The 25,237-nt window shown below is 44.1% G+C and overlaps 1 protein-coding gene across 1 annotated transcript; it reads right to left on the bottom strand.

Moving 5' to 3' along the window:
* Positions 1-111: 111 nt before the first annotated feature.
* Positions 112-24,272, bottom strand: fa2h (fatty acid 2-hydroxylase). Its single transcript, XM_083667173.1, has 7 exons — positions 23,933-24,272; positions 8,274-8,363; positions 4,998-5,140; positions 4,700-4,800; positions 4,197-4,369; positions 3,431-3,683; positions 112-3,151 (listed from the first exon to the last, which is right to left on the bottom strand). The coding sequence occupies exons 1-7, from the start codon at positions 24,209-24,211 to the stop codon at positions 3,084-3,086; spliced, it is 1,107 nt and encodes a 368-aa protein (XP_083523299.1). The 5' UTR covers positions 24,212-24,272; the 3' UTR covers positions 112-3,083.
* Positions 24,273-25,237: the final 965 nt, after the last annotated feature.

Here is a 25,237-nt window from a genome sequence, read left to right as displayed (position 1 = left end):
AGCATATGTATTGTTTATGAGAGTAATAATTGCACCACACTGAGTATGAGAAACAAACCAGGAATTTTATAATATAAAGATGAGCAGACTCAATAACAGAACACGACCAGCAACCATCAGAAATATACAGATTTATTTACACATACTTCCCCATTTGCATAGACATTTAAAAATCCAAAATAAAAGTTACAAATATATATTGTGGTAAACAGATTTAGAAAATTACTTAAGGCATAATTTAGCAGAGAAAAATGTTTCACATGTCAGAATCAAAGTTTAAAAGTTGTTTATATAAATATACATACATACAGTATATCTATATACTACTTTATACCAACAGGTGGCACCCTCCTGCTTAGTCCAGAGGAAGGCCTGGGATGCATCTCAACAGTCTAAATATCTCCTTTTCTTCAGTCCTTCACCATCTCCAATGTGAAATAACTGGATGGGTGGGGGCAGAGTGGTGGGCGTTCAAAGCTATCCTCCAGAGTCAAATCAGTTCAAACAAAGGAGAGGAGACACTTTAGATTACTGAGATGCAGCCCAGGGTGGGTGTTGGCCCACGACAGGACAGGACACGGGGCGGGGTCAGACCAACTTGAACCACACCTCCAATCACTATTAATATTATTTTCATGATCATCATCATCATTTTCATCATCTTCATCATCATTATATTCATCATGGTCATCATCAACATCAAAACAATTGTTTGGTTCTTTAACATGTGAACGGTTCATCATACAAAAGTTATCATAACCATGGGTACAAATATTGGCTTTAAATATGCATCTTCTCTGTGTTGTAATATGAGTCCTTGATGCTAAATCAGGGGTTAATGAACCACAAGTGACCCTAACCCTGACCCTAACCCCAACCCTGAGCTGAGTTGCTAACACCCTCCCTCCCCCCAATGTATATGACTGCTTTGTACTGTCATACAATCCCCAGTGCATATGACATTAAACTTTGAACTTGCAATAACGAAGAGGATGTTCCAAAGCATATGTTGGATTATAGATATTTGTGTCGTAAAATATACATATACTGTATATCTCTGTATATCATTATAATTAAGGCCTCTACAGAGGTGACAAGAGACTGATGCTTCATCAGTCTGGCTGGGGTGGATATGCTGTCAGTCACTCACAACCATGACTCAATGGTGTGTGTTGTTTAAATCAGAAGACTGTCTGAGTGTAAACAGACTGCCTGCAGCTGCAGTAACCCCTGTCACTTCTCCACGGTCCACTGAGGAACAGAATCTCTGAGCTTCTCTGAGTTTATCTGCAGTGGCTTCACCCAAAGGAAGATAAGAGAAGGAACAAAAAATGAATGAAATGCAGAAGTGAAGATGGTTAAAACCAGAGTCATAAACTTTAGGATATACGTAAAAAAACAAAAAAAACAGCTGTGGATCAGCCTGGGCCTTCAACCAAGGTATCCTGCAGGTTAGTCTGATGCTAAATCGTCATCCTAGAGGGATCTGCACGGACACCTAAAGAGGGGTCGTAATCTGTATCAAACCGGCCCTGTGCTCCCTACTGCAGGAGTCCTGGTAGCCCCGCCTCATACCCTCAGCGCTCTGTCTCTGTATCTATGACAAAACACTTCCATCCATCCATCTATTCATCCATCCATCCATCTATCTATCCATCCATCCATCTATCCATCCATCCATTCATCCATCCATCCGCACACCAATCAGGATGTACAGACCCATCTCCCTCTCCCTCCATCCCTCTCTACCTCGTCTCACTGGATCAGCCAGACAGTATCCCACCTGTCTGGCCTCGCAAGACTACCCTCAGACATCTCAACAGTGAACCACATAGAATGAGAAGGAGACAGTACCTCTCCCTTCATACAAAGTGTAATATGCTTATCTACAATCTCTCTCTAGACATGTAATCATAGCATGACTGAATACAAACAGACATTTATGTTGAAATACAAATGAAGACTGACTCCTGTGAAAGAGTAAATCAGATCCCTCCATAGCCTTCACACAGATAAGAAAAGCAGATTTCCCAAGCGAGACACTACAGACTAAACATTAGTGGATTCTGTGAGCTTATGCTGGTGAACAGGTAATGCTGTATACTGTATCAGCACAGCAAGCTTAGCTGAGGACCAAACAGCAGAGCTGTTACAACAATGGTAAGAATAGGTTTAAATCCCCTTAAAGACATCATCAAGCTTTACTACGCATTAGTAACGCTCGTCCTTCAGAGGAAGGGAGAGTATTTTACAGCATCGACACAATAGCGCAGGGATTTTCCTGAGGTTTTTTTTATTTTTATTAAAAGCTATTAACCTGGACAGCTGCTGTTAGGACAAGTGCTCTCTCTCTCTCTCTCTCTCTCTCTCTCTCTCTCTCTCTCTCTCTCTCTCTCTCTCTCTCTCTCTCTCTCTCTCTCTCTCCCCCCCTCTTTCTATAACTACCACTCCAGTTCCTACTATGAAAAATATCACTCATCCTCCTCTTTCTCTCTCTTCCACATTCACACTCCCTGTCACACTTTCCATTCTCTCTCTGTCGGCTGTCTCAGATGGGATCTTGACCCTTATAGAACCTGGGACTGCATATACATATAGTAAGATCATCCTCACTGTGCTTGTGATATACAATAGTTATATACAACTGATTTAATATTTGTGTCTATTTCATAAACAATTCTTGAGGAATCAGTCAAAAGTGAATAGAATAATAAATATGTGCCCCAACTGAACCCAACCCCTTCCACCTGCTCTGATTGGCTAGTGGGATATAATGGATAGATGTGTTTTGTTCGGAGAGGAGAGCATCAGTAGCAGCAGGAGCAGCAGCAGAGAAGCAGTGAAGCCGAAGAGACTGGTGGTCTATGGGACAGAGTGGTGGTCTATGGGTACAGACAGACAGGGGTAGTCTAGGGATAGTCTATGGGCAGTCTACTGTATGAGGACATAATGGAAGTCTATGGGTAGTTTATGAGGACATAAAAGTAGTCTATAGGAGACATGCTTGGACCACAGGGTATATGGGTAAATGAAGGGGAGGTTGCAGAGAATACAGCCCCCTCCCCCAGTGGGGAGAAGGTCCTCTAGAAGGTCTGTTCAGGGATGACTGTGTTGAAGGGGTGGTCCCAGAACGTTGTGGTGATTCCAAAACCTGCAGAGGGGGAGACAACATCAGTGAGAAACACTGTAACATAGAGGAATACAGATGACGAACAGAGGGATGACCAAACATAGAGCTGAGTTGCAGAGAATGAGTCAGAATGAGGTCCCATATTTTGATTTGGTAGGTTCCTCATTCTCTCTCTCTCTCCATAAGAAGACAATATTAGGTCCTAAATCATGTGAGAGACTTCTTTGAAGGCTTTATGAAGCCTCAATAACTTCTTAACATCAAATAAAGTGTGTTGCAGTGTGTTACTGCAGCCCTCACCTGCTCTTTGGTGTTCAAAGTGGTGTTTGACGTGGTAGGCCTTGAGTCCGTACAAGTAGGATCCTTTCTGAGGTGAGCCGTAGTGAAGGTAGTAGTGGATCATGTCGTACACCACGTACCCACACAGCCCCCCCACGAACAGGGACGTCCCCAGGCCCTCAGAGAAGAACTGGCGGAGCAACAGGTAGAAGCTTCCTATCACCACCGAGGCCAGGCCTGGAGGGAAGACCAGCCGAGAGCCGTCGTACGGAGACTGAGGGAGGGGGGGAACAGAGAGAGACGGAAGGGGTGATAGAGAGGGAGAGAGAGAGATAGAGAGAGGGAAGAGGTGATAGAGAGGGAAAGAGAGAGAGAGAGAGAGGGTGGGAAATCCCAAAAGAACAATAAGTCATACAAACATCAAGTTCCTGGTTAATGTTTAGACACATTTCTGTTTCTAAAAAAGACAAGAGTTATGTTTAGGGGCAATCTAGGTTGGTACATTCATTTTTTGACTTTTATATTAATTATATAGCTATTGAATTTTGAAGAATATAACTTATAAATGCTTCACAAGCTTAGTTCAACTGTCTTACCCCATCAGAACCATTGTTTTAAACAATAGAACTGTAAAAAAAAAAAAAAATCCATAGCTCTCTCTAGCCCCACCTCCCAGCTGTTTACCAAAAAAGGTGGCGGGAGAACACAGAATCGCAGATTGTGTCTTTAATCTGAGGTCCATTGTGTTTTTCTCCCTCCCTCCTTTCTTGTGTGTCATGTCTCTCACCTTATGATGCTGTCCATGCAGCAGGAAGTGGATGGTGATGAGGTAATAGTTGTGGGCGGGCGGGCGCATGTGGAACACAAAGCGATGGATGCAGTACTCCACAAAGGACCACAGGAACATTCCCAACAGAAAGATGAAGGGAAAACTGTACTTGTGGACCAAGATGGAGTAATCTGGAGAGGGAGAGAAGAGTGGGAGAGATTAAGGGGTTTTAGGGGAATTGTGTGTGTGTGTGTGTGTGTGTGTGTGTGTGTGTGTGTGTGTGTGTGTGTGTGTGTGTGCGCGTGGGTGTGTGTGTGTGCGTACGTACATGTGTATATGTGCGTGCGTGCATGTGTGCGTACATGCGTGTGTGCGTGCCTGCATGTGTGTGTGTGTGTGTGTGAGCGTGCGTGTGTGTGTGTGTATGTGCGTGTGTGTGTGTGCGTACGTACATGCGTATATGTGTGTGCATGTGTGTGTGCGTGCCTGCATGTGTGTGTGTGTGTGTGCGTTTGTGTTACCTGTGTTGACAAACAGTCTAGTTTTCTCCTGTGCCAGGGTGGTGTAGCAGTACCAGCTGAGATAAAATATCACTGGCAGCCATACAGCTGGAACCATGTACCTAGACACACAGTAACACATATGTATCACCCCAACAAAGGCACAAGCCGCCATTAATTAGTCCTTTTGAATACATTTCCCTGCCCATTAAATCATTTCCAAATGAGGGTCTGTAAGTAGATTTCTACATCCATGACTTTAGATACACCCTATCCCCCTGTCATAGTTGTTACTTTATTCCTACTATGCTTGTCTTACCAGGAGGTCTTGGTGCCGGCTTCGAGGAACTTGCTCTGGAAGAGGCGTATAGGTCGGTCCACAGGCTGGTGAACCCAGGTGTCGTATTTCTCCCCCAGGTGACCCACCTGCCAGGCCAGAGGCTTTCGCCAGTCCACTAGGTCCTGCAGGACAGACAGGGTCAGGTTACCAACAGTACAGCACAGTATAAACCTACAGTATAGAACAGTAGATTCACATGTACAACACTAATACACTTTCGCCAGTCCACTAGGTCCTGCAGGACAGACAGGGTCAGGTGCACTGTAGTATACAGTATGGTAGAGTAAAAGAAGAGTAAAGTACAATATTTATACACAAATACAGATCACAAAACATCAGCAGTGCCTCTTCTCGCTGAAATCTCATATGACCAAAGATCGATTTGAATTAGGGTTGGGCGACATCCACATTTTCATATTCACGATATTATAATCCTATTATTCATTGCTGAAGTATGGTGGAGAAATACCAGCATGAGCCAAAATGACTCCGGTGAAACAAAGAAACAGGAACACTGCACTTGTAGTTGGTTATGTACTAATATAACCTTACTACCTCATAACCAGTTTGCATAATTGCACTGCTACGTTTGCACTGTTTATTATTATTATTGCTGCTATTTTTATTTTTTGCCTTAAATTTTGCTGTCTTGTACATTTGTTTAGTATATATTGTATATTCTTTTGTATTGTATATTTTACATTGGTTGGCATTCTGTGGACAACAAAGTAAGAATTTCGTTGTTCAGGGAAACATGTTTTCTACTGTGCCAATGATAATAAACACTTTGAATCTTGAATCTAGTTGTGCACACATCTGGAGTTGGAAGCACTCATACAGATTATTTTTTGTAAAAGAAAAATATCACGATATGCTCCTAACATCGAATAATATAATATTAAATAACGGCCCAACCCTGAATTTAAATAGAATAGTGAGCTGGTTCCACAACACACACACCGTAGTTCTGTGACAAGAGATGAATGTGAGTGTGTGGTGTGTTTGGCCAGTGGGTGGCAGTAGAGGGACTGGCGCCAGATAACCCTAACCCTAACAAACCCAGGAAGTGGAGGCGTTGTGTAACCTGCAGATAAGTGCCAATCTCTTCGATCTGCTCTCTGTCTGTGAGAGTTACTAAACGTCTCATCTGCCATGTAACATGACCCCCAGATAGAGAGTGGAGATAGTCGGCACACTTAGCTAAAGTCTGATCTCTCATGCATGGTTGGCATTGTAGATAATAGAGCTTTCCTGGCTGCACAATCAGGACTTCAATTTCGCAATTTAGCGTTTTGCACTACTAATTGTTTACACATATTATATTTATTATATTGGTCTCTATTTATACATCTTACATATGTAACATACCTCAAGACCTTGTTCAACTGTACATATCATATTGATATTCTTCCCATGTATATTCACTTATTATATTCATTTATTTATACTCACTGTAATACCTTATACTGTAATACCATGCACTGTCTACAATATCATGTCTTTTGCACGTGTGCCACTCTTTGCACTGGTTAGATGCCAAACTGCATTTCTTTGTCTCAACACTTGTACTCAAGTACAATTTGACTTGTACTCATTGTGCAATGGCAATAAAGTTGAATCTAATCTAAAATCTAATTAGATGACTATGCATGAAATGATATGTGTGCATTGTTGTGTTGTCTGGGAGGATAATTAAGACCTATTGTATTTGCCTGTAAAGGTAAACAGAAATGAGATGGACGTTGATGACAAGTCAATAAGATAATGTCATCTGCTGAAGGTGTGCAGATTCTTCTGTGGTATTCAGGTGTTCATGCCACACATTCCTCGACTGCAAGTATGAAAGGCTGGATGGATCAGAAGAAGAAAGGCTGCAGATAAGGAACGTGCTAACTGCTATGTCATTCGTCAGCGCATTAATGACACACACATTTGCATGCATGCACACATCCACACGCAGGCATGCACGCACACACACACACACACACACACACACACACACACACACACACACAGCTGGCTCAGTATTAAAGAACAGGTGAGATTCCTGACCTCCACTAATCTAACAACATTCCTCCAGACTGAACCTTCCTGTTGAAATAACAAAGGAATCTAGTCTCTACATATACAGCATTTATCTATATCTATATAGATATAGATATAAATGTATGTCTACATAGATATCTATGTTGACAGTGATACACCTGTCTATCTGTCTGTCTATCTGTCTATCTATCTATCTACACACCTGTGTCTCTATATAGACTCCAAACTGTGACACCTGTGCACTTTTGTCTATAAAAGTCCTATAAATGTTCCCTAAATGCCAATCCTATAAATGTTCCCTAACATTCCCACAGTAGCAGGCTGGTCACACACATGACTGAATGGAACAGGGTGAATGACCGTGAGAGTGGTCACCTCTCTATCTCCTTTTTGTCTCTCAGTGCAGGGGTGTACTTGTAGCTCACAGGCCTGATGTAGACCAGCAGCGGACCTGTAGGAGCACTGACCTCTGGGGCCTTGGCCTGGGGTTGCTCAGCACCACTACCTCATACCTCGACGGACCTCTCTAACAGAACACTGGCCCATTCTGTGCTGAGAGATACAGAACAAAGGCTGTGAGTTGACTAAATCAACCTCTGAGCCTCTAGCCCAAACCCCTTAGTCCGCATTCAAACCCATAGGCGATTGAGGGAGAGAGAGGGGAAAAAGTCCTTTCAGTTGTCCACGCAGAGTCGCACGCTTGCTTGCGGCTGGTCTGAACAGCCCGGTTGATTACGAAAGAGGGTGATCTCATTTTCATCCACTCGCTCTGCGTTTTTTTGTGGAGAGGGTAAATTAGGACTTATGGTACACCTGTAGATCTGAGAAGATTGGATGGGTATGAGCACTACACTAATAGCTCCATATTGCCCTCTGATTGGCTGGGTGTCCTGAAGTATCCTGGAGTTATGGCCTATAGGTGTTGATTTTGAATTCATTCTCAGTGTCAGCCCGACAGAATCAGCAGCAGCTTCTCTGACCTCTGCTTGAACCCTGAAACCACTGACAGATGTGATCACCTGTGACACCCTCCCCGGCTGTAAGGCTGTGAGGTTGGAGGCTTCATCGGCTGGATTTGATGCACAGCTTGATCAAAGGACAACCTAGAGTTACCCTGTGGATGATATCTTCTACCCTGTGGATGATACCCTGTGGATGATATCATCTACCCTCTCCCTCTCCCCCTGGTTTTCTGTTCTTCTCTCTCACCGTGTCCAGGTCAACTTTGCTGCATTTGCTTTGGGGTGAAGGCTCCTCCTCTGCTGCGTGCTCCTGGGTCTTCTTCCTCTGCCTCAGGGTCTGTGGAACAACAACAGAACACACTCAACGGTCAATGTCAATGGGAGCTCAGATGGAACAGTGTAAACATTGACAGATCTGGTTGAGAAACAATAATAGTTTAATAGCAGTTGCCATGGGGGACAGGCAATTTGTTCCAGATCTGTTTGTGGATCAAATAAGGTTGTTGTGATTCATGGATAATCTCCACCATCGTCACTTCATGATCCCATCAGTGAAACACTCAATTCATCATCATATCAATGTTGCTAATGTTGCATGTGATGGAGGTCTTATCTGCTGACATACAATATCTGCATCATGGATAGACAGTGCACACATTCTACCATCTGTTGACAGAGTGACTCACAGCTCATATCCTGTATGTACCTTTGCCCTTTGACCAATAAAATCATTCTGAGTTATAAATATCTCATGGGAATTATCGCAACAGTTGGCCCTTGTACTATCATGGCTACCTGGCTCATTCATCCCCACTCCTCTCCCCCTACATCTATTCCCCAGGTTGTTGCTGCAATTGACAATATTATTTTATAAGTCAACTTAAAAAAGAGTATCAGGTTTCCTAACCTACTCATCCAGAAGAGATTGTCATGGTTATGTCAGCAACTCCCTCTAGCCAATCACAAGAACTGGGCTCACCTTTCACCTAAAGGTTAGTCTAACCTCCGAGGGGTGGGGCCTCTCTCTCAGTGACCACCCTCACAACCTCCCCATTCCTGTCTCCTGTGCCTGGGGTGGGGCCTCTCTCCTGGGCATTTTCTCACACTTCTCCATGGTCATTGGCTGGCAGCTTCTCCCTGCTCTCTCTCTCTCTCTGTGTCTCTCTCTCTCTCTCTCTCTCACAGGTGAAATAGTAATCACGTGTATGGCTTCAGCTCTACTTCAGATAAACAGATGGTTAACCTCAAACACACACACACTCACACAGGTATGCACACAGACACACGCGCGCGCGCGCGCACACACACACACACACACACACACACACACACACTGAGGCCAGTTGAAGTAGTGATGGTGTTTGTCTGTGGACCTTCTCCTCCGTCACCTACAGTACAGCAGTGATGGGCCAGAGCCAGAGAACAATCACCACACAGAAACCTCATGGTTATCACCAGTCTCAGATCTGTAGGCTACACAGACGTGCTTTAGCCAACTCCTATAATCATCTTTATCATGACAAACATGTATATCATGACAATGATAGTCATAGCAGTTGTTTACACTTTAATCACGTACTAACAGTGTATGGGAGAAGATTAGTATTAATGAAAGAAACACACTGGCATTCTTGATTGCTCCAGAAAAGATTTTACTGGATCGACAACTTATGCTGCTATGAGGAAGGTCTGTTGACGGAAAGGTACGCAAGCTGTACTAACACTGAATATTTCGCTGTAAATCAAGTAAAAGTTACTAATCCTGAAGATTAGTCACCATGCTAACTAATCCTTAGAGCTACAGTAGCAGCTGAATAAGCAGGCACATACACACATACACACACACACACACACACACACACACACACACACTGTACATGCATACATACAGTACATACACACACACACACAGGCAGGCACATACAAATACTGACCCACACATACTGTACAGTACACACGCAAACACACACTCATACACCCAATTACTCAACACAGCAACCCAACACTTGTACAGGCAACCCACCCACAGCACTATCATGCTGTGCTACTGTATATAACCACATCCCTTTCACATTCTCTCTCTCCAATTTCCAAAAACCACCACAGGTTACTCTCTCCACTTGCACCATGGCCACAACTGGGTTTTTACAGACATTTTCTCTTAGAGGATTTGAAAGAGGCATTTCATATTTCTTTTCCATATCTGGGTGATTTCAGTGTGATTTCTGTGTTTTATTGCCACACCTCTCTCTGTCTCCACCCCCCTGACCTGGCAAGCGACACTATGTACAACCTAACTACATTCTAACCTCTGCCTGTACACCATCAGCCAATCGCTTGTGTCAGACCGACACGCTCCAGTAACAACCACAGGAAAACACTTGACTAAATGCAAAATAGATTTTCCGTCACCAGGCTCTATGTGAAACTATGCTACATGGATCTGGTTATTATCCTCTCGCAATTTAAATGGGTTCAAGGTCACAAACGTATATAATAGATGATGAAAGCAAATACAACGCACACACACACACACACACACACACACACACACACACACACCATAGACCTTAACTCCCCATGTACTGTACACTTATATGTCACTGCTCACATTCATGAAGCACTGAGGAAAAAACACATTTGTGCACAAGCGAAGTTAACATCATCATAGGCGAGGCTTTTATGGCAGCAGAAGCAGACACACCTATGAGGGTCCATCTAAAGCCTACGTGAGCTTCTGCAAAGTTCAATATTGGTTTTACGACACGCCAATATTTACATTTATTTGTGGAACTATCCATGAGTTCAATGAATAGAGGCCTCATGCACATTCACACAAAATACAGTATCACTGACTCTGTCTCTCCTTCTCTCTCTCACTCCCTCACTCTCTCCAGCTCTCTCTCACTCTCTCTCTCTCTTAATCCCTCACTATATCTCTCTTTCTGCATTGCCCCCCCCCCCCACCTTCCTCCCCACACGTACACACACACCTCATATTGCATCATAAGCCACCACACAAAAACATTGCAAATGCAAGTGCAGCAACAAAGGCTTATTCTCCAAGGAGTCACTGCACGTGGAAACAAACATGTGTCGTCATAGTTACTGTCACTATCAGGCCCTGGTATGGATATGGCACGACTTCTCTCATTCACACAGTCAGACTAAAAACAAGACTGTAGCTGGTGAGACTTGTTATTACTGAAGAGGAACAGAATCAAAAAATCAAGACAGCCGAGAGACACCTGTTGCCTGTCGTTAACATTTCATTCCAACTGTACAATCACCTGACAATAGCAACAACCTAAGGCCTATAAACAAGCCTTTACAGAGCCTACGTGTTTGAGGAGGGCTCAGCTGAGATGAGCAGCATATTGTAGTAAGGTAATGATTGTACGGGGATGTGTAGAAATAAGGCCAATCAGGATTTAATGTGGCCCTGAACTTTAAGTCCATTGCTGAAGCAACACACGCACTGTAGAGTCAATGAGCTACAAACCAGTTAGCTAGCTAATTGATACTCTTTTTATAACATGCCATGAGGTGGAAACAAAATGACGGTACCACAGCCTGACAGTGATAGGAACACAGTTAGGGTTCTAGAACCTTCTCGAGAACCCTTTCCCGGTGTTCTGACTTCTCAGCATCTCCAAGTGAAATGGAAGAGAGATTGAGAGTGAGAGAGAGAGTAAGAGAGAGAGAGAGAGAGAGAGAAAGAGTAAAAGAGAGAGAGAGAGGGAGAGAGAGTAAGAGAGAGGGAGAGAGAGTAAGAGAGTGAGAGAGAGAGAGAGTGAGAGAGAGAGAGAGAAAGAGAGAGAGAGAGAGAGAGTAAGAGAGAGAGAGAGAAAGAGAGAGAGAGAGAGAGAGAAAGAGAGAGAGAGAGAGAGAGAGAGAGAGAGAGAGAGAGAGAGAAAGAGAGAGAGAGAGCGGAGGGCTTGGCTTTTATTTGCTCAGCTATAAGATGCTGAGAGGCTCGGCCATTAAGGAAGGAAGGTCATCCATACCAGTTTACCTCCCGCCCACTGAGCGTGTTCAGGTAGGCCTCACCATAGCAACACATCAACAGCACGTCAACGAGAAGAGGAGAGGAAAGAGGGCCTTCCCATTAGCGTGGTACTGTGCTGAACTATCCCTCCCTTTCTCTCTCTGTAATGCATGTCACACTCACTCACTCCATATCGCTCCTGTGCACAAACATCATCCAAACATCGCAAGCAAACTTTCTCCTTCCTGTTCTCTAAATGTTCAGTTCGATATCTTGCCTCAGGTTGTGATTTTCTTGTGTTTACCATAGCTGCAAGCGACAAACACACACGCACACACACACACACACACACACACACGTACGCAGGCAGGCAGACACATATGCACGTACGCACACACGCACGACACACACACACACACCTGCATAATAGCCTGCTCTCTGACCTCATCTACTGCACTGATGTGTATACATATTGAATGCAGATAGTGTGAAGTATGCGTGGACTGTTTACAAAACCCACATGGAGCATTGTATCATTGTTAGAGCATATATGTACACAGTTCACAGTTCAGAACACTCCTCGTCATACTAGTCATATGAGATTCAGGGAAATGGGGGGAAAATATGTCTATTTGGGGACATTGTCTCTGGTTGCAGTGAGCAGTGTGCCAGTGGAATGTCCAGTATGGAGGCTGGAAGGAGAACAGTTTGACCAAACAATGGTTCTTCTTCATCCATGGCCCAGCTCTGCAGCTCTGCAGCCCCCAGCCCCCAGTCCTCAGCCTCCCAGACCCCAGCCTCCCAGCCTCCCAGACCCCAGCCTCCCAGCCTCCCCACCCCCCCAGCCCCCAACACCCAGCCCTCCATCTACTGTAATGCAGATGGGTGTGTCTGTGTATACAGTGCTCTCATACTCTTTATTTGTGAATGCAGACAATATGAGGTATGCATGGACTGTTGACAGAACCCAGATGGAGTATTGTACTATTGTTACAGCATAATGTACACTATTAACACTCCTTGTCATACTAGTGACACAGCACTATAGCTAAAAGTACTTACTCACAAAGGCCAGGAGTCCCAGAGTGTAGAGTTCTTTATTGACCACCTCTCCCTGTGTACGCAATAGACATCAAGTGTAGGCATTGATTGATAATGCCTATGTTTTGCAATAGGGGTTATATTATAGAGGATATAAAGCTTTTTCACTATTCATATCATATCTAGAGTGTTCTCAATGTCTTGTCATCTTTTGATTTTTCTTTATGGATCGAATTTATTTTATGGTTTATTTAAATAGGGACAGATACAAACACATTGATACACTATCAATGCTGTACTACTACTATCACCATTACTAGTATATCATCATAGGGGTAAGGGCCTATCAGGGAATTGGAGGGGGGGGGGGGGGGGGGGTAATAGGTCTATTGGGGACATTGTCTCTGGCTGCAGTGTGCCAGTGGATTGTCCAGTGTGGAGGCTGGGAGGAGAACAGTTTGACCAGACAATGGTTCTTCTTCATCCATGGCCCAGCGCTCCAGCCCTTTAATCTCCGAGCCCCCCAACCCTCCAGCCCCCGGCCCCCCAGCCCCCCATTCCTGCAACCCTCCAGCCCCCCAGCCCCCAACCTCCAGTCCCTCCGGCCCTCCAGCCCTCCACAGAGGGAGAGGAGAGAACGGGGAGCAGACAGACAGACACTAGGACACTCTGTGTCTGTGTCTCCTCAATCCAAACCATCCTAGGGAGAGGAGGAGGAGGAGGAGGAGGAGGAGGAGGAGGAGGAGGAGAAAGAGGGGAAAGAACGAGTGACAAAAAACAAAGGAGATGGACGTAGGAGACCCTAGCCCGGGCTGGTACCATCAGAACAGGGGGAGCAGTGTGTTGGCTGGGGATGGGCGGTGCCTGGGTGTGGGTGAGGAGGGCGTGAGGACACCATGCTTGGGGGGCTGGGTACTGGGAAAGAGAATGGATGGTTATATGTTTGGTTTAGGATGAGCTGGAGGGTGAGGGATGGGGGCAGAGAAGGAGAATGGGTGCTTGGTTTAGGATGGTGGAGAATCACGTCATAGGGCCACAGGAACAGCTGCCTGCCTGTCCAGCTGGCCTGAGCCACAGTAAGTTGCACTTCCCTTTCTTTAACTCAGCTTGTGAAGGGAGGCCTTATGCTTTTATAGTCTTATACTTGATACTTGGCTAGAAACAGCAAACGGAAGGCAGTCACAATACAGGAAGTGACTCACATGAGACGAGAGTCACTCAAACCCACACGGCAACTGCTTGTTGTCTAAAGGTTATTGTCTAAAGGAGCATTAAGAGCAGGGAGTTTCTGTAGAGCTATATCAATGTACATTATTAAGCTGTGTGTGTTACGTGAGTGTGTGTGTGCCAACTGTTGCTGGGTTGGGCTGTAAAGCCACTTTCACTGTAGATACGGAGTCAAAGTTCACACCAGTGGTGTGTTCAGAAAGGTGAGACATTCAGAATGTTGTAGATAGAAATGTAATAGAGCTGACATGATTCCCTATTCTCCCTGACCAAGAGGAATGTCTGCTCTATATGATATATCTGTATCTAAAGGTACAGTAACAATCCACCCTGCTGAATAGGCTCTAAGGCCCAGGAGTCTTCAGTGTTTGCACCCACACAGACAGTAGTGTAGTGGGTGGGACTCAGGAGAGGGATTCCATGTCCCTGGAGACCTAACTGCTGACAGAACATCAGATAAGACAGGGCGTGTCCGAGGTGACATCAATAGTTCCTTCCCTGGTTGTTGTGATGAGATCATGTGACTCATCGAGAGTTAATAATTAGCAAATGCTATCATATTTGTGCCAGGGTACACAGTCGAACGGCTAAATAGTTGAAAGAGATAACAGGATAGTTCCCCCCTCGTCTCTCTCACACACACACACACACACACACACACACACACACAAAGAATAAGTAACTTTGCTCCTCTGATTGCCAGATCAATTGCTCCAAACCAGGAAAGGGGCCCAGAGTTTTGGCCCTACTTACAGTCTAGAGCCTGATTTTTGATTTGTAGCATCGTAAAAATAGTCTCTCTATATACCCGGGCCTATTGGAGATGAATTTACTTCATATCACATGTCTTGGATTCAAGTTCACTTGAGCTCTGTATTAATGCCAACAGTATTCCAGACAGGGATGTTTAATCCTAAATCGTAGGAATGTGTCTGGTAGCTGGGAGATGATTATCACATGAATGACTCCTGTTCCATGGGGGAACTTTTAGACTTGTGACTTTCTTTTAGCGCTGTTGTGTGTGGAGAATGATGACTGAAGGGCATGGTGTGGTGTCACTATACCCACATGCACACATGCATGCACGCGCACACACACACACACACACACGCACACTGAGGCTGGAGTTGGGCTAGAAGGATCACTCTCACTAGCAAAACCAGTCTAACCTGGCCGGCCAGAAATCAAGATTCCTCTCTCTCTCTCTCTGTCTCTCTCTCTCTCTCTGTCTCTCTCTCTCTCTCTCTCTCTCTCTCTCTCACACACACACACACACACACACACACTTACACTCTCTCTCTATTAGAGACACAGTGTAGCTGGGGAGGTTGTGAAGGGAGTGTCATTTTACCACACAGTTATAGGTGGAGTAGACATCTACTACAACAAATTGCATATACATTTCTTTATTTTTCTTACGCCAGCCTTTCCATTACACACTGTCGATAGATTCTGTAGATAGATCTACTTGCAGTTAAAAGTTCACAGTTCACTGTTGGTAGATTGGGAAATCTAGGTGCAAAGTTCTCTCCACAAATACATATGTATATCCAAGTTAGAACAAGGACATATAGAGTCCAAATAACCAGAACAAAACTGATAATGTTCCAGGTGATATTTAACAATGATATCAGGGAGGGCCCATTGTAATACACATGAGTCATGATGACCAAATCATGGACAAAGTATCTTAGATCTTAGAGCAGAGGAATTTTCTACAAGAAATGATCGATTTAGATACAGTAGACACATAATACCAAATGATGGACAAATGACCTAACCATGTTCGTTGAGGCCTTTTTGTAACAGAGTGATACCCTATTGAGGTGCTTATACAGTGTATACAATGTATCTTAGACCAAGACCACAGGCACACACATCATTCAGAAAAGTGAATTGATCGGAATGTGATTGGCTCTCCCAGCAAACACAGCCACGTTGCTGCAACGATGGGTCCACCTACTCCTTTGGTAACGGCAACCTTATCAGAAGGTAGCCATTACATACCAATGAAATACTTCTAAGGGTCGCGACAACGTAACGTGTGATACCTTTAGCCTACCTAGAGTCGACCAATGGGCAACATTGTTGGGGACATAGCCAGACAAAGTCACAATGACATGTACACTCACCAAACACTTTATTAGGAACACCTGTACACCTTCTCATGGTGCAGGTGGTGTAATGGTGTGGGGAATGTTTTCTTGGCACACTTTGGGCCCGTTAATACCAATCAATCATCGCTTGAATACCACAGCCTATTTGAGTATTGTTGCTGACCATATGCATCCCTTCATGGCCACAATTTACCCATCTTCTAATGGCTACTTCCAGCATGATAATGCACCATGTCACAAAGCAAAAGTTGTCTCAAACATGACAATGAGTTCTTCAGTGGCCTTCCCAGTCACCGGATCTGAATCCAATAAAACACCTTTGGGATGCGGCAGAACGGGAAATTCACAGGTTGAAAGTGTACCTGAAAAATCTGCAAGAATTGTGTGATGCAATCATGTCATCATGGACCAGAATCTCAAAGGAATGTTTCCAACATCTTGTGGAATCAATGCCACGAAGAACTGAGGCTGTTTTGAGATCAAAGGGAGGCCCTACCCAGTATTAGTATAGTGTTCCTAATAAAGGTAGGCCATACCCAGTATTAGTATAGTGTTCCTAATAAAGTGCTCAGTGAGTGTATATACACTCTCCTACCAGCGAGGTGACAACTATGGGCTACGTTTTAAGTAGCCGACTATTAAGATAACTTATTTAACTATAAATATAAAAAATAAAAATAAAAACAAATATAAATATATAAAATATAATACTCCTATGTTCATATTCATATATGACTGTCATTAAGTCATATGCATCAATCATCCACACTGACATGAGCAAAGTTGCCATGACAATATAGGACTTCCAAACGTAGGGACCAATTGCTCCCATGGAGATGGGAACTGCAGCTTTTCGCTACCACAGCCTTTACCCCGTAGGCCAACACAGATTATCTATAAGCATATAGCGTAACACAACAGACTATAACAGATGGAAAGAACAACAACAGATTTAATCTGTACCCCATCAGTGCCCCACATGTCCAAGTCTTGTCCCAACTCGCGCCTTGTCACAACTAACTAGTCAGTGAGCCCAATTACTATCAGCTTGATTCATTAGTGTGATTTAGCATGCTGTCATGTTGGCACCAGGATGGCACCAACCTTTATGCCACCACAACACTATGTTAACAGAGGGCAGTCATAAGGTTATGTGGGCACCAACTTCGCCACAACCTCACCACAGCCTAACTTCAAGGTTGTGGTTACGTACTGTGTTTTCTGGGCTATGGGTTTGGGGATAGAGAGGAGAAAGAAAGTCATGGAGTGACTGGCTCCTCCCAAACTGTGATGGCTGTAAGAATGAGGTGGCCTTTCTGATATAGAGTTCCCTCCCAGTTTATTCCTGAGATGACTCTTCCCAGGTGTTCCAACTTGGGCTAGGCTATACCACCTTGGCTAGGTTATATCATCTGGGCTAGGCTATACCACCTAGGCAAGGCTATATCACATGGGCTAGGCTATATAACCTGGGCTAGGCTATATCACTTGGGCTAGGCTCTATCAGGCTATATCACCTGGGCTAGGCTATATCACCTAGGCCAGCGTTTCCCAACCGCTGTGCCGCGGCACACTAGTGTGCCGTGAGAGATCGTTGGGTGTGCCGTGAGAAATTATCCAATTTGACTTTTTTTTTTTAATTAACATTTATTAATTATTATCTGCAAATAAAATTTCATTGTCGAGTGTCTGTGCTGTAATATAGTGACTGGCAGAGTAATGTAATATTCGTCCGGGTGGCAGCAGGTAGCTAATTGCCTCGTTCCTTCTTAGAGACAAGAGTCGCATGCGACAGGTCGTGGTGACAGTGATGGAGAAGTTTTTAAAAAGGAAAAATGTAAACTCCGAACTGGGCCCTGGACAAGATTCTGACCCAGGTGAAGGCCCTAGTATGAGTGGTGGTAAAAAGAAAGCAAAGATGGTGAGCTCGAGGCAATACAGCGAAAGCTATCTTCCAACAGCGCCATGGTGCCAAGCAAGCTTAAACGCCATCTCCAAACGAAACACCCGTCGCTTCAAAACAAGCCAATGGACTATTTTGTTCGCCTGCGTGAAAACACAGAGAAACAGGCAACTTTTATGAGAAAAACCACAAAGGTAAATGAGAAAGCCCTCAAAGCTAGTTACCTAGTTGCTGAACTCGTAGCTAAATCAAAAAAGTCCCACTCTGTGGCAGAGACATTAATACTACCTGCCTGCAAAGCCATTGTCAACGAGATGCTCGGCCCTGACGCGGTTAAAGACAGAGCTAAAGTCCCGCTCTCAGATAACACAATTGCCAGGCGTATTGATGACATGTCTACAGACATCGAAAGTCATGTTTTGGGAAAGATACGCATCAGTAGGAAATTTGCGTTGCAACTTGATGAGTCTACGGATATTAGTGGACATTCTCAGCTCTTGGCCAATGTGCGTTTTGTGGATGGAGATGCCATTAGAGAAAACTTCCTATTTTGCAAGGCACTGCCAGAAAAAACAACAGGAGAGGAAATGTATATAATATTGTAATTATATATACTGTATCAGGCTACAGTGTCATTTTGTAACATTTTTGGTTGGTGGTGTGCCGCAAGATTCTTCCAATGTAAAAAATGTGCCGTGGCTCAAAAAAGGTTGAAAAACACTGACCTAGGCTACACTATATCACCTGGGCTAGGCTATATCAGGCTATATCATCTGGGCTAGGCCATCACCTGGATTAGATTACGGCTTGCCAAAATATGCCTCCTTTGCGCCAACCGTTGGGTTTGTCCTCAACCATCATTTTAACATCTTGTATTTCAAAACAAAAACCTTTTCAAAACAGAAACACCTTTTAGAAATACACACTCTGAAAGCTTTCTTTGCTGTCCCACATTTGACAGCTTAAAATGAGTCTTCTGGTGTATGCTTCCATGGAGATGGGAACTGCAGCTTTTCGCTACCACAGCCTTTACCCCCGTAGGCCAACACAGATTATCTATAAGCATATAGCGTAACACAACAGACTATAACAGATGGAAAGAACAACAACAGATTTAATCTGTACCCCTTTGCGCCAACCGTTGGGTTTGTCCTCAACCATCATTTTAACATCTTGTATTTCAAAACAAAAACCTTTTCAAAACAGAAACACCTTTTAGAAATACACACTCTGAAAGCTTTCTTTGCTGTCCCACATTTGACAGCTTAAAATGAGTCTTCTGGTGTATGCTTCCATGGAGATGGGAACTGCAGCTTTTCGCTACCACAGCCTTTACCCCCGTAGGCCAACACAGATTATCTATAAGCATATAGCGTAACACAACAGACTATAACAGATGGAAAGAACAACAACAGATTTAATCTGTACCCCTTTGCGCCAACCGTTGGGTTTGTCCTCAACCATCATTTTAACAGCTTGTATTTCAAAACAAAAACCTTTTCAAAACAGAAACACCGTTTAGAAATACACACTCTGAAAGCTTTCTTTGCTGTCCCACATTTGACAGCTTTAAATGAGTCTTCTGGTGTATACGATGGGACAGAGGAAGCTGGTGGAGAGGGTGAGGGTGAGGGGGGGAGGGGGAAGAGCTGCTCAGAGGACTGTAGCAGAGAGACAAATTAAGAAACAGTATGGCATCCCCACCAGGGAGGCAGCAGCTTTTTTATATAGCTTTTACCCACCTCTTACCCTATACACAAGTGTTGTTAGCAATTATGCTTATAATCCACCCTTCGGTTACCACTACTGTACACACCCAGACCACCCTTCAAACCTCCTGATAGGTGGGTCTATCCTGCCCCAACAGGCCAATCGGATCTCACCTGGATCTCTCTCCATCACCACATGGGCCAAAGAGACCCCACCTCTTATGTCTGTAAACTAAACTGGGTTTATTTTTTAGTTCACTTCTTCACCACCTCCAGGCAGCAGCTTAGCTCAGGGATTTGTGAGGTCTCCTGGTGACGACATTCTCAGCTCCTCATAACACTTCACCCTAGCCACGATGCTCAGCGCTCCCAGGAGCCTGACACATCTTGATGTAATTACTGTGGCGGAGAGTCCCCCATAGACGAACTAGACGGCTGGTCTTAATCAATCGGACCACCTCTGCTCTGTCCCTCCTGTCCAGCCCTACTCTCCTCCTCGCTCACTGCCTGCCTCACCCCTCCTCACCCCCCACTCCTCCACCCTTCAGGGCCTTGACGGGTTGTTGTAGTGTGTTACCCTGGGGAGACCACAGATGGAGCTCCACACGAGGACGGCGTGCGTTAATTGTAAGGCTGTGACAACCGTCGTCATGGCGGCAGAGAGTAAACAATGCTAGCATTTACAAGCCATTCAAGCCCAGTGGATAAAGATTACGTGGTTGGTTCACCTAAGGGATCTTACAAAATCACTATCCTGCATTGACCAAGTGTCCATCGAGAACCTCTCTCTCCCATCCCCTAAGTAGCCTGCAAGAAATGCTGTGTCCATTCCTTTGGGAGCGAGTGATGAAAGACAATAAAGCCTTTGAGGGCAAATTGAGATTCATATTCATGAAGAGAGGAAACATTCCAGAGAGGCAGAGGCCCACCGGCTGAGCTGCCCTGGCTAACACATTCCTCTCTAAAGGTTATCATCAACCTACTTCTCTTTTCTTCTCCTCTCATTCTTTCCTCTCCTCCTCTGTCCTCCTCCTCTCCTCTGTCTCCCTCTCTTTCCCTTTCCTCTTCACTCCTCTCCTTTACTCTCCCCTCTTCTCCTCTCCTCTCTTTTCATTTCATCTCCTCTCCCCTCCTCTGTCCTCCTCTCCTCTCCCTTCCCCCACTAAGCTCCTCTTCTCTTCTCTTTCCCTGTACTTTGCACTGAGTGTATTTGAATTCACCATGAATGGTTCCTCATAACCATATACATGTCTCCTCATTATGACCGAATGTGTAAAAAGAAATATGTTCTGTAAATGAATGACAGGGTGGAGTGAGAGGGAAGGAGAGAAAGAGAGAGAGAGAGAGAGAGAGAGAGAGAGCAAAAATGTGTGGTAGATGTTGTTTCACACAACCTATTTCTACATCAACCTTGATCTTTCATGGTAGGGTTAGGGAGGCAGGACCTCTAGAACAATACTACTGCACAAATAAAGGTGCAACCGAGAATGTTAAGCATGTGATTATTGTCTTTGCTTTTCCTCACCCAATACCAATACCAATACTCAATGCTATTGTGGGTGGCCTAGTCAGACCCTGAACAATGACTCACAGTTATAGTTGTAGGATTCCAATAATAAAACGGTTGGTCATGTATGGACGTCAATCAGGACTGATCAACTACCACTGTTTCACACTGTACTAACTCAAGACACTCCTTGAAACTGGAATCATCCATTTATTTCACACACAACGTCTCTGAAATGATCCACGTTGTCATCCCGTCATAATCCACCCTCATCCCACTGCTTCTTATGATAAAAGAAGTGTCACCTGAGGAACATCAAACAGAACAGTGGGAGATCTGACTCTGTTCCACTGCTAGCTGTGAGGATTAGTTAGCATGGTGAATAAACACTAGTGTGAGGCTTTTACTTCCTTTACATGACAGATAAATATGTTATGTTAGCACAGCTTGTGTACCTTTCCATCCACAGACCTTCTCCTTGGCAGCATAAGTGATCGATCCAGTAAGATATTCTGGAGCAATCTAGAATGCCTTTGTACAGAAGTTTCTTCTTTTAATACTAGTCTTCTCACATACACTGTTAGTATGTGCTTAAAGTGTCATGATATACATGTTTGTCATGATAAAGATGATTATAGGAGTTGGCTAAAGCACGTCTGTGTAGCCTACAGATCTGAGACTGGTGATAACCATGAGGTTTCTGTGTGGTGATTGTTCTCTGGCTCTGGCCCATCACTGCTGTACTGTAGGTGACGGAGGAGAAGGTCCACAGACAAACACCATCACTACTTCAACTGGCCTCAGAGACACCCCATGCATGTATGCGTGCTGCATGCATGTGTGAGTGAGAGAGTGAGAGAGAGAGAGAGAGAGAGAGAGAGAGAGAGAGACAGAGAGAGAGAGAGAGCAGGGAGACATAAAAAGAATGTACCTGTCCAATGCCCAAAACAGAGGCCTTGCAAGAGGCCTTACTGATGTGCTGATGGTCACGTTGGAGGATGAGAAAGATTAGAAGAGCCATTCACACAAAGACAGATTAGATCCTTCTCTGGGACATGTCCTAATGCTTACACAAAAGGACATAAAGATAACGACAACTTGTTGACACAAGCATCTGTATGTTTCCACTGCCCCCTCCAACACACACTGTAGTAACTTTGACAATAATGACCACTGACCACATATATGTTATACCACACACACACACACCTTACTTCTGTGAGAATAACACACCAGCTAACACTTAACAGCATTGTGTTGCTCTCATAGCTGTTATTTCAAACTCTCACACTCACATTTTACACTTTTACTTTACTTTATGGAAGGGCTGAAAATAGCACTTAACATGTGTCCAAAAGTCCACTTGGACAGATAAACCTAGTATACTGTTAAGAGGCATGAAACCAGGTCATGAAATGGTTAGTTATCATTGCCATTTAGAGTTTTATTCAAATACAAGCACTCACACAGACACAGGTACAAGCATCATTCTCTACTGGAAATCATCAATGTTTCTGACAGACATGTTAATGTGAAAATGTGAAAAACACTATCATCAAAGATTCCAAAAAAGGGGTAGGAGAGAGACTGGCAGTGAGGATGATCGTGGTGTGTTTGACATTTCTCTGTTAGTGTCTTTGCACGGCCAAAGTACAGGCGTATACATGTATCTGTGTCTATTTCTCTGTTGATAACTTGACAGAGCATTTTGGAAGGAGACTGCATTTACAACCATCAGTGATGGAAATGTTCTCCAGTATCCTCTGTGTTATTGGTCATACTGTGTATGGTGACAGACAGGACAGACCGGTTTGAAAACACACAGTGAGATAGGTTGTCTTTCTGACAAACCCCTTTATTACACTGCCTCCCTCCCTCCCTCTCTCTCCCTCTCTCTCTCTAAGTTCAAGCTTACATGATATGATCAAATCGAGGGCTTGATATCTATCAAGTGGTGGAAGGAGCTAACTGAGATCCTTAATTGCATTGAAATAGAGTGTATAAACAAAGGCTCATCACATTACAACCGGCTTAGAATCAATGTTTTGTTTTGGATCTCCTGTAAGATGTGGAAAATGTCACTTAGGTCCTTTGCGCGCCAAGCCCTCGAAATTGTCTCATTGCCCCACTGCCTCCGTATTAGAATGGATTGGCAATCAAGACATTTTGAATTGTCTTTTTTTTAATTAAGTATTCAGTTTGCGTGAATGAGTTGCCAATAGGCCTATGGAGTATTTGAATGGCGAAGCCTGACAAGGTATCCTGGAAGAAACGCCCGAAAGTTACACCTGTCGAGAGTGAAACAGAGCGGACCCACACAGTGCTAAACTGCATCTAATTGCTGCCTAACTAATGTTAGAGAATTTGATTTGTTCGGTTATTCTCTTTGATGGTTATCCATTGGTATAACCTACCTCTGATTCATCGGCACTTTCTCTGTCTATTTCGCCGATGTAGTACTGTTCCATCCACCGCCTTGCGTTCTCGGAGTGACGATGCGGGGGTCCGTCCAACTCAGGGCTGATGTCCTTCCCCGATCGCCGCAATATCAGAGCGTCCCCACCCGGGTGAATTCGAAGGAATCCCGTCACATCGTAGACCCTTGATCCCACTAATACCCAACATGAGTCTTTAGTGCAATTATGGGCTACCTCCTTCTCGGAGAAAAACCGAGGGGACACCGACGGAGACATTGCTATGGTAAAGTGTCCACAAAATACATAAACTAGAGGAGTGCGTAAAGACCCCCTCGGCAGGCCGACTGACTGACCGCGTACTAACTTCAACGCAGCCTTCTTCAAAACTCCGACTGAACTGAGCCGATCAGCTCATTAGCATATCATACATTATTCATTAGTTGAGACCCGCTCAAAGCTCAGTTTTTCTTCACGCACCTGTTGCTCAGCTCAGCCTCCGCAACATGATACATCACTGTACACAAACTTTTCTCAGATTTAACAAAGATAATGATAGGCTGAATCTAAGCTCCTCCTAGGTTTGACATTATTTAGGAACTTTGAACAAACTGAAATGTTGTAGTCTATTAGCTTTTTGTTGTTGTTGCTTCTCTCAACTGACAGCTCAAGGTCGACCTAACTCAACACTTCCTTCCTGGTGATGTCCGCGTTGTGCATATCGTAGTAAGCCTATTTCATATTTTGATAGGAGCTGAGATAGGCCTACATTGTCACACAGACCTTGAAAATACCTATCTAAAATGTAGTTTATTCGAATGTGCTTTATCCCTACTTCCTAAGAGCATAGCTCTGTTCAGCGCGTGGGCGCGCCGTCTCACAACATCAAATCAATTAGCCTCGACCTATCCCACCGAAATCAACACCCATAACCATGCTGATGCAAATACAATGTTGCTAGCAATGATCAGAGGGTTACAGCTGGCTATAGGATTATTTGAAATAAATTGGTTCAGAGTGGTGGTTACCACGCTGAGTTGAATAAGTGCGTCTGCCAGTCATCGTGAAGAACGGGTGACAGATCATTTAGCCGAGAGCGCCCTCCGTGCGCATATTGGTGTATGTCGGAGCTGTGAGAGGTAGAAGATGCTTTCCAGATGGATATGGTAGGCTACAACTGTGTAATTAATGCGGAAACATAAACAAATGCACATTTTCTTAAGCAATGCCTAGATTTAAACCTGTAGGTATCTTATGAGTTATCCTTTTTAATTGATTCATTTAAACTACATGAAAATAAGAACA

Source organism: Argentina silus (assembly GCF_951799395.1).
Source record: "Argentina silus genome assembly, chromosome: 3".
NCBI lineage: Eukaryota > Metazoa > Chordata > Actinopteri > Argentiniformes > Argentinidae > Argentina > Argentina silus.
Note: the sequence above shows the minus strand (reverse complement) of the source record. Positions and strands in the feature narration are given on the sequence as shown.